Raw genomic sequence first — 16,086 nt, 5'->3', positions numbered from 1 at the left:
GAGTGAAATTGAAGCTCTGCATACACTTCGATTAAAGCCCAGATTGGCCTTGTGCTGTCCCCTGTCTACTCGAGGTGAGAAAACCAGGTATTGTCAAGCTCATGATGAGAGTCCTGGGACGAGGCCGATAGCGGAAAGGTTTATTCTTTTTCTCTTAATGTGAATTTAAATTAAAAACATTTAAACTGGAGATGACAAAAGTGACAGAGTATATAAAAATATTTGTGCAGGCAAACTATTTAAGGAATCAATCATGAAACTGATAAATCCCAAGGACATGTTGAAGAGACATGGACATGTTAGCAGTGAGCAGTAGAAGTAGAGGAAAAGACGGACTGATGGCCAAAGACATAGGGGATTCAAATAGGCCCCATCACACTGAAAGACACTGAGGGCAGCAATTTGTCATTCCATCCCTGTTTTGGCCAGTTTGTTATTTTAAAATCCTGTTGTCATCACATTGGTATAAATAGGAAATCGCTTGTCACCAAAAACAAGGTGGGGGGCACTATGTGACCTCAGCAAAACTACTTCCTTGGCAATACACAGGCTTCAAAGCACTTCAAGAAATTGCAAATAGATGTTCAGGTAAGGGAATAAGAAAGTTCAGCATTTTAAAAACAGTCACAGTTAGTTTCAATTGAAAGTTACTCAATCCCATTAAAAGTCACTTCAAGCAGTATGTTCTTTAAGAGTCAACTTATTTTTAATCTAATACAATGAGTTTTAAATAAAATGGTTATTGATGAATCAGAGGATAAAAAATTTTATATTTAAATACATTAAAGATTTATGAGAAAATGGGTATAAAGACATTGGCTTTGTTTCCATTTCGAAGTCAGACTCAGCCTGTTAGAATTGATATACCCAAATAAGCTGCACTGTGAAGCTACCCTGGCAAGAGGTTCCTGTTACAAATGTAGTGTGTGTGTCTATACAACCCGTGTTAATATTGCACTGCCAGCCTTTCAAGTGCATTTGATTTATCTGTGCAGACTTGGTTACGTCTTATCAGTGTGAGTCTTAGTAATTACTTTAAATTCTATTTGGAGGGAAATTACTCATTTCAATCATACACAGGCATGTTTGTGCACACACAAACATGTGGAGGCTAAGAACTAGATTTTCTTTCTCCCTTCCTGGGTTGAAGGGCAAGATTCACAAACCCAGTGGGTTTTGGAGCTACGCTGTCTCCCATCATCTCAGTGACAAGATGAGGAGGCTGGGTCCATACATTTGAACTGCTTCCCCTGACTGACAAGACACAGAGCAGCAATGAAGCCACTCACCTTGGGGTTGGGACTGCTGGGACAAAAGTGATGGAGATGTTCTGTGGCCTAAGAAAAGAGAGCTTCAGCACCCCAGGGAGCTCCTGACTAAGGGTTGAGCTCACCAACTAGAAATGTCCACTTTTTGGCCCCAAAGATCTCAGCAATCCCAATTTACACATAACAATATGGAATGTGCTCCTAATCAGTTGTATATATTCAGCTTTAAATTTGGACAGAAAAATGATTACTTCAGATTCTTCAATCTTCACAAGGCTTGGAATCTACAAAGCAGTTTTAAAATCCAACCTCTGTCTCCAACTGTACCTATTAAGCAAATTAAAACTTTTGCTCCTGGAAGAACAGTGGTATGTTCAATGTGTACACGCAAGTTTCACTAACTTTTTTGGTATTTGTCAATTTTGAATAACTTTCCCAAGAAAAATACATTAAATTTTTAAAAGAACAGATGCTACATTTAATCCTATGTCATTAGTTTAATTATACATTTTAAACTTGGTTAACTTTTACTGTGTACGTTTGAGGTGTACAACAGGACAGTACAAATGTTACTAGACAGAAGCAAATGAACATACTCATTCCCTCACATGGCTATTTGGGGTTGTTTTTTGGCAAAACAGCTAAAATCTACTCATTTATCATGAATCACATTCACATTACAACCTCATGACCTATAATACTCAGGATGTACATTAGATCTCCAGACTGGCTCATCAACTATCTGATACTTTGTAAGACAGCTTTTTCCCCGTGGGTGTACTGATTATGATAGACATATACATACAGAAAATGGAAATATACACACATCATAGTATACTATGCTTACACCCACAGGCATGAGTATGCGTGCATGCGCGCGCACGCGCGCGCGCACACACACACACACACACACACACACACAGCTCTATATTTTCCAGGAAACAAACACTGATGTCAGGACTTAATCTAAGGGAGAGCTACTATTCAGACCTCTATCAATGGAAATTGTTTGCACTTGCCAAATCCCTGACTTGTTCCCCAGTTCAACACTTTTGCCTAGCTGAGAAGCAGTTCTAGATATATGTGAAAAGGAAAAGAAGGGAACAGAAGATATGATCCAAGCTTAGATTTTAAAAAGAAAGAAAGGCTGAGACCAGTTCAGGCCTTTCCTTTCTCCTGGCGACACCTAGAGCCTGTTGAGGGGAAATTCCACTGTTCTCAATCCAAACACCCACAATTCAATCCCTTTAAGTCAGATTCCAAGAAAAAGTGCACCTTACTGTCTGCACTGCAGCTCAGTCGTCTTCTCAAGACTCCTAATAATTTTGTCCTCAAGTGTTTTCCATCCTTTCCAAGGGACTTCAGTCCTTCAACCAGAGGTCTGAAGAATGCAGCCATTTTCCTTGGGACCTGGTCCACTGGATTGAGCTGCATCTCTTTGCTGTCTGTCTATCTAACCAAGGGATTCTAGAAATGATCCGAGACATAACTAAAAATCATCACAAGCCCTGATGCCGGTTACGCCTCTGTGTGCCCGAGTGTGCAAAGCACATCTCCCACAGACTTTGCCATCTCTGTGAAAGCCTTCCTATTGCAGGTTCTCTATCATCAAACAAAACAAAAACTACCAGTAAGAACATTACCTCGCTGCTTTTGTATCGAAATTTGAAAATTATTTCCATGGAAATACCCCCCCCACACACACACAAACACACTTCTTGCACAAAGAAACACCAATGATAAGGCAATGTGACCCAAGAGGAGACCCGTTGAATGGCTACGACCTCCTGCTCGCTGGGTGCAGGCAGACGCATGCCGCCCTGGGAGTGTGAGGAAGACTGGAGGCTTGGGCAAGGACCCCACGTGCTGCACAACTGCTCAAAGAGACCCCAATAAGGAGACCGCTCAAAGGCGCAGGAAGTGGCTTCTACAAGCCAGCCCTGCACTCTGAACCTTTAAAAGGGATTCGACCTGTCATCTCAGGAGCCAGCTCCCACCCCGCAGGAGTCATCGGTTACTAGGGCGATATGCAAATTAAACCTTTGAAACCCAGGCTTCCAGCCCGAGAAGAGTAGGACTCTGCTCTGAGAGAAGTTTTCAGGGCACAGGCAGTCTGCAGACTTGCTAGCCCAAGGGTAGGAGCTGAAGATGGGCACCACCTGGTGCCTATCAGCAAAACTGTGCTGGGCCTGGGGCAGGGCTTGGGGGCCCAGGCTAGTACTTTTATATTTTTCCCAAAAAGATCACTGCCGCCACCACCACTGGAGGAGAAAGTGTCTGGTGGTATCTTCATCAAGGGACAGAGTAGGGAGGCGGAGGGGGCGCCGTGGGTAAAATCTAGTGACAGGTGAAAGGAGGGGACTTGATGATCCCCGAGCCTTAAAGCAGGACAATGAATTTCTTTGAGAAAACAAGTCAACTTGTAAGCGCAGGCAGATCTAATTCCTTCCTCGGACCCACAGCAACCTGCGTTAGAAGCAGAAATTCACGCCTCCAGGGAGCCCGAGCGCATTCCAGACCCCAGCTCCAAAGCCCTGCTAGCTTCGGCCACGAACTCCCGGCCCCTCCACGGCAGGCAGACCCGCTCCAGAGGGCGGCGACCGCGACCCAGCGCTCTGGAGCTGGTCGGAGCCCACGGGGCCCAGAGCAGGGGGAGGGGACCAGGGAAAGGGCGACCGGCCGCCGACCCCCAGCCCGCGCGTCCCCGATGCGCCCGGCCCGAGCCCGCTGCCGCCCGCCCTCTGCGGTGCGCTTACCTCCTCCTCGTCCCCGTCGCTCCGCGCCTGGTACTGGAACCGGGGCCGGCCGCCCGCGCCCCCTCCGCCGCCGCCGCGCTCCCGGGGCGCAGCCCCCTGCGCCTGCGGGCCGAGGGGCTTGGCCGCGCCGCCGCCGTCGTCCTCCGGGCCCTGGGCGCCCAGGAGGTGGCTGGCCTCGGGGAGCGGCGCGGGGAAGGAGCGCGACGTGTTGATCTTGCCCGTGAAACGCTGATACAGCGAAGCCATCGGGCCCGCGCGCTCTCGCCCGTGCTCTGGAATATTTGCTCTGGGGTGCTTTGGAATATTTTGCTTTCTCTGCTGTCTCTCGGTTTCCCGCGCCCCACCCCCTCCAGAAAGAAAGAAAAAAAGAAACAGGAGGCAGTAGGGAAGAAGAAGCGGCAGAAGAAAGGCGAGCCTGCGGCGGCCGCTGCTCTGCGCGCCACTCTGAAGTCGCCGCCGGGCGCCTCCGCCTGGCTCAGCCTCCTGCGCCCCCTCGCGCGGCTCCGCCAAGGCCGGGTCGGCGTGTGTGCGCTTTCTCTTTGCTCCTTTTTTATTTTTTTTAACTCCTTGCCACGGCCACGTACGGCCTAATCAAAGAGATGGAAGGAGAGGGGGGAAAACCCCCCCCAAAAAATCAAGGGAGGGAGAAAGCCTAGGCCCAGTTATTTGGCACCACCTAGAGACCGCACGTCCAGAGCGCATCTCCACGCTCCCCCGCCCGGCCCCCCGCGCGGCTCCTCCTTCGCTCTCCACAGCCAGGTCAGGCAATGGCGCCTGGTGGCCCCGGGGTACTGGAGGTCTAGGGCATGAAGGGGCCTGGGGAGATCGAGGGGACCAGAGAAGCCTGGCGCGCGAGTAGGGTGCGGAAGATGCCTGGGGAGGGGATGAGTGGCGAGGGGTGGGGCAGAGGGACCCACGACTTGGGGGCCCCGTCCCTGCCCCCGTGCCCCCGAGGACGCCCCCTCTTGTCGTTCTTCTGGCTTTTCTTGCCCAATTTGAAACCGCGACAGCCGAGCCCCCTAGGGGCCGGAGGGTGTGAACCGTGGAGCCCGGAGCGCGCAGGGTTTGGAAGAGGAGAGAGGTGGCCTACAGGCGGGAGGGGCTCGGCGGGGGGTTCCCAGGAACCCATCCTTCCTCCTCCAACCCAGGGCTTGGAAAACAGCCTGGGTTGTTTTCCTCCTCCGTCTGCCCTCGAGACGGTAGGAAAGGCAATCGCAGGCCGGCGGGAGTCTCCGGAGCGCCCGGCCAAGCGCGCCCTTCGCGCCGCCAGGGTGCATGGATGCCAACTCCATTTCCCTTCCAACAGACGGCGGGAGAAGCGGGAGCACCTGGGATCCCAGCAACTTTTCCCAACTTGCTCAGTCGGTTCCCTCCTCCCCAGCCCCACACCGAAAAGAAGCCACAGGGGCATGGTGACCCCACACGTTGTGCACCACCCAGGGGTTCGCATGAATTATTTTGCTGCATTAAAACGTGCTCCAGCGCCCCTGTGTGGAAACACGCGCAAACTGCGCCTCCCTGCTGGCCCAGACTCGTTTCCTCTCCTCGCTTCAGTCCTGCGGACTTGCCCTCGGTTCCCTGGAGTCCTGGCCAGGGTCTCACGTCCGTCCCCCGGCGCGCCCAGTCCCTTCTCCCCGCACTCGGAGACGCTCCCTGCCCCTCCGCCCTTTCCCTGCAAGTTCCACAGCTCGTTCCCCTACCCTCCTTTCCCCCGGTTTTCAAAATCATAGGCAAGGCAGCCAGAGAGGGAGTGATCAGGCTTAGGACTCACCAGCCCACCTGCCGCCCCTAGCCAGTGCCACTGTCCCAGGCCAGAAAGCTCAGTGACAGATGGCCTGGTCCTGAAATCACCACTTCATAGGAAACCCACAGAGAGCCTAGGGGCGGGCAAAGCCTAGCCAGCCTGCCAAGGCAACAGTTACAGAAGCCATAAAACTAAACTTTAAAGGTCATCCCATTTAGCTAGACAGAAAACCTGGCTTTTGACCTCCCCTTCCCACCCGAGCTGTGCTTCTGATAGGAGGAAGCTCTTTCCTTAACAACCTTGAAAGAAAAGCTCATACTGTTCTCTGCTGCAGCAAGACACTGACTTTTCATTACATACCAACGCTATCTGGGTGGTGCTTGAAACATCCATGTATATTGCTGCATAAACTCTCAAACATCGTGTCATACAGCTACATTTTATATTCAACAGTAATTATATACACAATACAGATGTGTGCATATTAATGATCACAGACTGAATCTTTTAATGACAAATTGAATACTAATGAATGAAGAAGGCAGATATGCCTCACTTTAAAAAATTATTTTCTCAAGTGAGCTTCTAAATACTGAAATTATCATTTGGTCAAAGTTTAAAGACTTTATGAAATTATTCAGAAATGTAAATGATTTCTATTTTAAATCGTGAAAGGATACTGAAAATCAGGGCCCGGTAGAGGAAGGTGAGCCTGCAGGTGCTCCAGGGCCACTCTAGATCGAGGGCCCAGGAACAACTGAAGAAATTGGCTGCTTGCACCTTGCATGGTGAACACAGTGTTCCCAGGGAGATGTTAAAGAATGTTTTTGACTGGGAGCAAGCATGGGTGTGTGCTTGAACACAGACACCTCCAAATGTGTCTGAAACATTGATACACAATATGCAGATATCTTTAGAGGCTGTGGGCCTCTAATTTCTATATGCAAAAGAGTAAGCTGGTTAGGATTTTAGAGAATGGCAAGCCATGCCGTTTATGTTCAATACATAGTTAATTCAATTCTTGCCTCAAATATACTCACACATGGCATCAAAAAGGTATTCTGAGGCATTCCAGTACAGGTGCACTCCCTCCCCTCAGCTTGCCCTTGCTCATCCTGAGTCTACTATACTGAAGCAGATCTTCACTCCTACATACTGGGGATGTATGCAAAAATAGTTTTGAAATTATTTTGTGAAGTATTTCATGCCAAGATTCTAATTCCTTAATACTGCCCAAAACCAAATGCCCACTGCCCTACTTTTCTATCCAGCTTCATATGATTATGTCTTCCTATTTATTAAGTAAAGACTTGAGTGTATTCTTATTTTTCCTGGAACTGATTTATGAAACAAATATGGTAAGTCATAGGAATTAGGCAGACACTGCAGAATATGATGGATAGTCATTTTTAAATGACAATAAGGAGAAATTTTTGGTCTACATGCAAGGTAGGCACTATAGGAATATGAAAAGCATGGTGAGTTTAGCAGCCTAAGCATGCTTTTTATTAGGTAAGCAGTTTTCTTACTTCTGAGAGAATTGTATCCTGTAGTTTATTTCCTCTTTCTTTGGGTGATGAAGAAGGACAGTAGAACCATATTTGAGATTTTTATTCTTTCCTAACACTAATAATTGGAGAAATAAAAGGACCAGTGTAGGTGTATTCCAAAGGAAGGTCTTCCCCAAGGTGATGGGCACCAGTATCTTTTAGATAGTATCACCTTGACCTTTCATAAATGGGGAAACATAAAACAAATATTTGAAAACTTGAAAAAATATAATGCTAAATCCATAAACACAAAGCACAAAACCTCTGTCTCTGTCTCAAAAACTGTTTTTGTTTTGTTTTGGTTTTGTGGTTTTAAGGTAACTACCAACTAGAAACTGGGTTATGTGACATTCTTACAAACTTTCAAATAGGAAATATACAGCACACACGCATGCACACACACACAGAGCAATTGCTATTGTGGGGTTTTACGAAACAAAATTAATGTGTGGAATTGAGTTTGAGCTTTTCAACTTAAATAGTATTATATTTTAAAGGAAAACATTTATTTTAACTCAATAAAAACCCTTCCTCTAAAATCAGTAATGTTAAAATTTAATTTCCCAATAGCAATATTCTCTGCCTTTTAGTACTGCCACTGTTTAACTGCCTCACTCTTATACGTAGGTGAGAATATATGTAAAAATAACTACTCTTGTACACATAGACACAAGTGATGGGAAATCAACACAAGTGGTAAAGTTGATTGCCATATATGGCAAAAAAACAAAACAAAACCCACTGACCCAGTAAATGGCTGGTGTGGAACTGGCCAAAATGTTTCTCACTGGCCCTGTGCAGGGTCTGCCTTGGCTTTCTCGCTTCCCCTTCTAACCCGGATTCTCCCTCCTCCTTCCCTTGTCCCCTCCGTACGTGACCACAAGCTGTATCTTTTTTTCTCCCACATTCTAGCTTCCTTTCTTCTCTTTCTCTTTCTTGCCTTTCTTTCTCATCCTCTCTCTGGGTCAATGTCAATAGACTATATACATATTTTTTTCTCTAAAACTGCCTCGGAGCTTTGGAAATACTTATGAAATCTTGCTTTTTTAAACTACCAATATTGCTTTGGAAATTATCCAGATAACCACTTCTTGTCCTAGAGGAGGCACAAACTTGTATTTTCTACTTTCTGCTTATGTCAATAGCTTCTACAGTGCTTTCCAAGGCTCTTGGGGGTTTTATACCACAGGGTATGGAAAAGTCTGCATCTCTGTTTGTTCCTGGGGTCCATGGATGTGATCGTGTCATTCTCTGAAGAATCTTAATCCATGAACCTAGCACAGCTACATTCAAAGCGACCTGGCTTCAGCTCTGAAATCTCACCAGAGCTACCTACCCTTTTTCAGGCCTCAAATACCCTTGGGTCCAGTGAATTTAGTTATATATGTTTGTTTTAATGCTGCAGTGACAGTAATGAGCCCCTGCACTTCGGAGCTTTAAGTTTTTATTCATCAGGGGCAGTGGCTGTGATCTGGAAGGAGAGAAAGCTTTTATCTGTTCTCTCTGGTGCCCCCTGGCAAATACTGTGAAGGACTACATTCTGGGTGAACATGGCTGCAGGATGAAGTGTGACAGCCAGGTAGGACAGGGTTCAGGCCATCCCCTGAGAGCGTCTGCACCGTGTCACCCTGTAGGATCCTCAGGCTTTGACTTGGAAACAACCATGGAGTGGAAAGAAGCTGGTCAATGGCAGTCTTCTCTAGCCAGGAGGAAGTACAAGGGGGGATGGAAAACTATGGTGAATGAAAAATTTATCACAGTAAAACACACATTTTCTGAATACCCCTCACAATATTTCTCCTCAATTCAAACACCCCCCCTCCCATGGTCCCTGCCACTTTCTGAAGAGGGGCCAATGGAGATGTTACAAAAGTGGACAGCCTGACCCTTGGAGAAACTATTACAATTGCAGAGGGAGGGAGGAGATGCAGTGTTCCCCCAGAATGCGCACTGGGACTAAGACTGGGGAGGACTGAGTGTGAGTCTGATTCTCTCACCCTAAGAGAGAAAGCTCATCTGCTGGAACATAGCAAAGGAAAATTCATCAAACTGCCCTCTGGCCTGAGCACCCAGTTCCCATGTGTCCTGGCATCTCTTCCCTTAGCAGTGTCATGGCTATGAGGCATAAGCAGGACAGAGGGAGGACAGCATCCTTTAAAACAGCAGTGATGACAAGATGCCTCAGAGTCAGGGTAGAAGCCACCTCAGAGGAGGTCAGGGTGGGACAAAGGCAGCCTGCTGCTCCCCGAGTGTGCACTTGGCTGAATTAAAAAGTCTCCTAAAAAACTAATTTTTTCCCTTTCTTAACCCATGTCAAAAATTGTCAGAATGAAGGTAATTTCTGAGTTGAGGCTCTGTCTAGAATAGCATCACTGAAAAGTATAGTAAGTGGGAAACAACCCACACCCAAATGAAATGAAAGCAGGCATGTATGCACATGAGTGCATGTGCCAAAGCCACAAGCCACCTGTGCAGATGTGCAACAGCTGTGCAGTGGTGCAATGAGTGTGCAGTAGGCAGTCCGAACCACAATCTCTCCCAAGAGTACAACCCATGCCTCCTTTTCCAAGCCGCAGGTTCTAGGTCCTGGGATTCATCTTTAGGATCAGCCATTCTTTCCCTATTTTAACCATGGCAGATTGGAATGCAGCAGTGAATATTTCCTCCCCTTTCCTTCGCAGAAGTGTCCTCACTTGACCCAGTTTACTTGGGCCAATGGAACATACATGGACCTGAGACAGGCGAAAACTTTGTAGCCATGTTCTTAGCCTGGCCAACCTCTGCACTCTGGTGATCTGTGATCAGAGAACAGACCTCAGGCAGGTGCTGCCACTTTGGGATGGCCACAAGAACAACATCCCTGGAGCACACCTGAGCTGCCCACAGCCTGGGGCTGAGTACAGTACAGTGATGGTGAGAGGCACAGGGCAGAGCCCCCTGGCTGAGCCCGGTAAGGACCAGCTAAACCAGGGTAGAGGAAATTTGGGTCTTGGAATAAATGTTTGCTGTGCAAAACACTGTGTTTGGGGATGATCTGTTGTACAGACCACTAGTGCCATTAGCTTACCAAATAAAGCCAAATCAAATCCTTGCCCAAGAAATGGTTGGCTAACATGCAGGTTAAGTGTAAGCATTTCACGTACTTATTCTGTAAACACCTGAGCGCTGACAGTGCCAGCTGTGCAATGCTCTAGAGAGGAAATGATGTGGGAAAATGAACTTGCATTCACACAGATTACAATCAACGTTCCTTGAGGTGAATCAGGCCTGATGCTATAAATGATCAGACGATAATACTTACCTTTCTTTGAATAGAGCAGTTTTCTCAGTTTCTTGCTCATTTTGGTACATCTGCAGCTCTGCTAGCTTTATTAGAAAAAGACTGTTAGAAACCTCTGGATCACAAATGTGTACTCTAGGTGTGCTAAGTAGCATTTTCAGTACACCAAGGCAGGAACTTCCAAAGAGCTCTTTCTGGACCAGTCCTGTAAGCTTCATCTGGGGACTTTTTGAAATGTGAGTTCTGGGGCCCCATTCCAGGGTCCCATCCTGGACCTACTGAAGCAAATTGGGGCAGATAAATTCACCAAGCCCTCACGGCGATTCAGATGCATACTTGTTGTGGTTTCTATCCAGAGGTCCCCCCAAAGCTTCATGCACTCAGAGGTGGGACTTTGGGAGGCGACTGGATCATGGGGAAGTGATATTCATCAGTGGAATAGGCCACTGATAAGGTCATAGCTAAATGCGATATTGGAAGGTGGATCTGGGTCTGAGGAAGTAGGCCCCTGGGGGTGTGGCCTGGGAATCTACAGTTCCTCCCTCCCTGGTTCCTCCCTTCAGTCTCTTTCTGCTTCCAGTGGGCTGTGCCATGACCAGCTCTTCTCTGACCGGCCTCTTGGCCATACCTTGGAGCCAGCCAACTATGGACTGACACTCTATAAACAGTGAGCCAAAATAAGTCTCTCCTTTAAACTGTGGGTGTCACATATCATGTCTCAGGGATGAGAAAGTGACTAAGACAAAATTCAAATTTGAGAGCCACACACTAGAATAATGCTTAGGTAGGCTCTCCTACAGGGCCTCAAGAGAAATTTCCCAAATGCTTGCTTATTCCCTGAAAATGACTCACACATCTAGAGTTTCCATCTAACCAAGATTCTCCTAAGGGTAAGCATTTTTCAAGAATGTAAAAGGAAATCTTCCTTCCTCTTAGAAATGGGTTGTCTTAGCAAGCCATGCAAAGTCACAACTGTCATTGGAGGACAATTTCCAGGGTGGCTTCACTGCTGAGTTAGTGTTTAAGACTCATGTGAAAGAAAAGGGTGGCCTTGTAAAGGAAGGAGGTGGTGGCCAGAAGGGAAGTGCCAAAGAGGATGCAGGTGCAGTGCAAGCTGAGACGCCACATCATTGGCACCGATACTTTGATACTGTCCCTGAGCAAAGTGCCTTTCTCGTCTTGCCAAAATGTGCTCAGTTCAGCAGAAGAACTTCACAGACAAGAGAAAAAAGGCTTACTTTCAAAAAATTAATTTCATTTAAAAAATCTCCTCTACCTCTGCTTTGGACTTGTGGCTTATTTCATGTAATTTAAAAAAAACCCTGTCCTTAATTAAAAATCAATAAAGTTAATAAACATATTTAAGTTAAAATCCCAATTTTATAAACTTCATTTTCCTAAATCTACTCCTTGAAAACATGTTTAAATTATTCACTATGAAATCCATGTTATTTTATTGTTCACCATTCATTAAGACTTCCTCCAAATTTCCATGGAATATAACTACTAATTTAAAAATGGGCTAATGCTACCCAAGGGGGTGGGGGTCAATAGTTTTTCTTGAGTTATACCACACTGTATGGCTCATGATGCATGTTTAAGATTTGTGGGCAAATGTCACCAGGGACACGACAGATTTATTTATCTATTTATTTATTTTTGGAACTGGGGATCAAACTCAGGACCTTGTGCTTACAAAGCAGGCACAGTGCCACTGAGCTAAATCCCCGGCCCTGACATATCTTAAGCAGAGTGTGAGACATAACCTTGGTAGACCGAAGGCCCCTTCTGATCACATCCTCATAAGCAAAGCAGACCGATGTCAATGCAAAACCCTGACTTGTGTATGCCTGGTGTGTTAGGCTTCCTAGACAGTGGGTTCTCATTAATGAAAACAGATCAGATTAGGAGCAGTAAAACTGAACAAAGCCACCTATTTGCTTCTCTGGGGTAATTCAATTCACTGTGGACGGCAACTGTATCAGCATCACTCCACTCATTTCTGAACAATTTCCTTCTCATAAAGGCAAAAATAGGTTTGTCTATACTACTAATTGCATTTCAAATTATAGTAATTTGGAACTCAAAAAAGTAATTCCCCTAACAATTGCTTATATTTATATTTTGCTTGACAGGTAAACAGAAATTGCCTGTTGGTTAAATAAATCCATTAGTCATAGAAGCCTGCAATTTGAACAGCTTTTTTCCTCACTCACAGCAACAAAATTGACTCTCAGCTACAATAGGATGAGGTGGATCCCATTTCTTCCTTGAGTGTGCTTTGAGTCCCTGATGGGTCCCATTACCTCAGTCCTCTGCATTGGACCCATAATCACCATCATTACATTGCTTTATAACCCAACAATACCCAAATTGCATCTTTTATACAGAACCTTTTCAATCCTCATGGGAAAGTTGGATAAATTAATGCTTTCAAATGACTTTGAAGGGTTTCTTAGCCATCTTGGGGTAAGAGCTGAAGCACTATAAGGCTATATTTATACCTGCCTCTCTCTCTCTCTCTCTCTCTCTCTCTCTCTCTCTCTCTTTCTCTCTCTGTCTCTCTCTCCTCCACCACCCCCCATCCCCCTTGACTCTGATATCAGATGCAGCTTGAGTTCAACTCCAAGTGAGATGCAAATGGCTGGCTGTGATCTCAGTGAATGCAGAATCTCCCAATTGGGATATTCAAATCCATAAGCTAAGTATCTTTCTTGAGTAGGCAATTTACTCAAATAACATAAAATCATCAAATCCAAAATATACTGTGGGGTAGAATACAGAAATCATGAGTATTTAAAGATTAAGCATAAGACTCCAAATAAGCACCTAATTAGACCCCAGACCTTCAGGTGGTGTACTTATACTGTGATGGAGACTTTAATAGGAACCTTGGAGAAGATTCTGGTCTAACATTTTATCCACTGATTACAACTGCATTGTATTAAGTCCTCCAGTCAAAACATGTGAATTTCAGGCCCTGTGCTTCATAGGTAGCTACTGATTTCCAGAGAAGGCAGCCTGATTGGATTTGTCAATATGATGAGAAGCAGTCCCTTAAGATGAGCACATCTCACAGGAGCAGAACTGTCCACAGGCAAGCCACACCCAGTCCTGGGCTTCCATTCCAGAGTCTAATGGAAAGATTTCATCTCTTGAATCAGGTCACCCAGCTACAGAAAGAGACTCAAAGGAAGTGATTCACACTCTTCTATCTACCTTGACATCACCAATCTTTGAGGAAGAGAATGTCACCTTCAAGTTAAATGAAATTCTACTTTGTTCAAATCTCTTTCTCAAGAAGGAGGCTGGAGAAGTCCGTATGTTGCTAACCCTCACCTAGCAACCTCTGCATGACTTTCAGTTCCTGGAGAATGTCTTCTTATCCCTTCCCTTCTTGGCACTGGCAAGATCTAACTTTGCAAAGCATGATGGAAGCAGTCTACAAAGATATCTCCTATTGCTCATCAACTTAAAAATAATCTAGATCTGTAGTACTGCATGCTGGGAAAGGCTGGGCATTACTCATTGAATTAGTACTTGGAGAAAACCAAAGAGTTCTGCTTACTTTTCCAGAAGAGATGATGAAAATGCTCCCTCAGCCTCACCTTCTCCTGTTTTCTGCCTCTGAACACAGTCAATGCGGATGAGGTGCTCAGTGCTATGGCAGCACTTTGTGGCCATGAGAAGAAAGGGTGAACATTTGCAATGATACAACTCCAGACCTTAGAGAACACGGAGTTGCTGAGCTCAACCAGAGCCCTCTCTCACCTCAGACAGAAAGTCCTCTGTTTCAGCCCCTGGAGATCAGGCATTACCACATAACAAAAGTATCCTGAAAAACAGAACCAGACATACTGGCTCCTTGCATTAGGACAGCGCCATAAGCATCAGATTCTCATCTAGAGCATGAGGATGTGGAGGGTTTCCACTTGCTCTGCCTATGGCACAGGGCTCCAGAGTTATTCTGGGAAAACCGCAGAACTCTAGAAATGCTATGGCTGGCTGCAGTTCATGGACTGAGTCATTGAGCTTTTCCATCTGGATTTTGTTTGCCATTGTCCATAAATCTGGGGGAAAATATCACTGTGCTTTGACTTTTTGTTGACATTTGCACATTTCTCCAACTCGAATATTTGGAGAGAAACGTTTTTTAGTGCTCAAAGATCTTGTGTATATATGAAATGACAAGAACAGTTTGTGAGATATGTCTATATGACAAGAATTACTGGCCCCAAACAGGATGGAGTCTGGAGGAAGGGGAAGGGACAGAGAGAGGGAGAAGAGAATCATGGCTTTGTCAAATTTATTTAAAAATAAAATCTTTGAGCTGGGCCTGGTGGTGCACATCTGTAGTCTCAGCACTTGGGAGGCTGAGGCAGGAGGATCAATGTAAGTTTTAGGCCAGCTTGGGCTACACAGTGAATTCCAGCCTAGTCTGAAATAATAGCAAAACTCTGCCTCAAAAAAACACAAATAAATGAATAAATAAAATCCCTAGGGTTATCAGCACTTTATTTGTAAAGTGGTTTCAGCTCTGCAAACCCCAAAGAGGCTCCTAAGAAGCCAACTTTGTATTGGTGACAGAGAGCCAGGCTGGAACCCACTGCACCTAGCTTGACAGGTTGGAAGTGCTTAGCAGGCAGGCCAGACATCCTGAGCTACTCCTATTCAGAGTAAGGAGTAACAAAGTAGAAAAAATTCCAGCACAGATGAACATATGTAAGATTTTGTATTCAGAATATTGGGAAAATCTTATTTATATGTGCTTTTATTAGTTAACAAGATAAAATTTTATTTTGCAATTGCTTATGAGAGCAGCAACGCGATTTAATGTTTAGGGTCTTTAAGCCAAACAGTAATTTCAGCCCGTATTTCATATTTATCGATCCTGTTTATCACAGAAAGGGGCCAGACAGGAAGCAAATTTGATGAACATGGTCCGTGTCTCGGATGATCTTACGTGGAACTCGGGGTTGGGAAAAGACCCCTTTGTCCCACAGGCTCTTTTCATTGCTTAGACTCCGTTGTGTGCTGTTTGTTCTTTGCTCTGATCCCAGCAAAGGAAGCGACATGGGAAAAGTCGTCAAATTCACTTCTCAGAGTCTCCAGGATTTATCTTTCACTTTCCTTCTTCTCCCTACCCCACTGGCCACACCAGCATCATCCCTGTGACCATATCCCGTGGCTCCAACACAACCTGGTGGTCCTGTTCTCTGGCAGCCTTTTCTGTTGATGATCTTCTGATGAATTCAATCAAAACAAAAGTGGCAAAATAATAGGAAAGCCAAGACAAAACAAAACCAGGGTCCAGCGAGAGGCCGAGCACAGTGGGAACAGCTCAGAGCGAGCCGCTGCCACTTGAGGGTGCTGTGGGAGCTCAGAAAGGCAAGCTCCATCCAGCCTCCAGGCGGCAGAAGCAGGGCAGCCCTGCCCGCTGATTTCGGTATTCAAGTCACTGCACAGGCCATGAGACAGCCTTTTAGAA

The 16,086-nt window shown here is 45.8% G+C and overlaps 1 protein-coding gene across 3 annotated transcripts in view; it reads right to left on the bottom strand.

Moving 5' to 3' along the window:
- Positions 1–16,086, bottom strand: part of Dpp6 (dipeptidyl peptidase like 6) — an 863,175-nt gene that overhangs the window by 602,414 nt on the left and 244,675 nt on the right. The window contains exon 1 of one of the 3 annotated variants that reach the window (XM_004860344.4): positions 4,025–4,671. The exons of the other annotated variants lie outside the window; for them this stretch is intronic. Coding sequence (XP_004860401.2) covers positions 4,025–4,270 — 246 coding nt within the window. The 5' untranslated portion in view covers positions 4,271–4,671. Of the gene's footprint in view, positions 1–4,024; positions 4,672–16,086 lie in introns of those variants that run through there. 3 annotated transcript variants of the gene reach the window in all.

This window comes from Heterocephalus glaber, unplaced genomic scaffold (genome assembly GCF_053883595.1).
Source record: "Heterocephalus glaber isolate CG9 unplaced genomic scaffold, H.glaber_assembly_v1.0 deba00000818, whole genome shotgun sequence".
Classification (NCBI taxonomy): domain Eukaryota; kingdom Metazoa; phylum Chordata; class Mammalia; order Rodentia; family Bathyergidae; genus Heterocephalus; species Heterocephalus glaber.
This window is presented reverse-complemented; position numbering and strand designations above follow the sequence as displayed.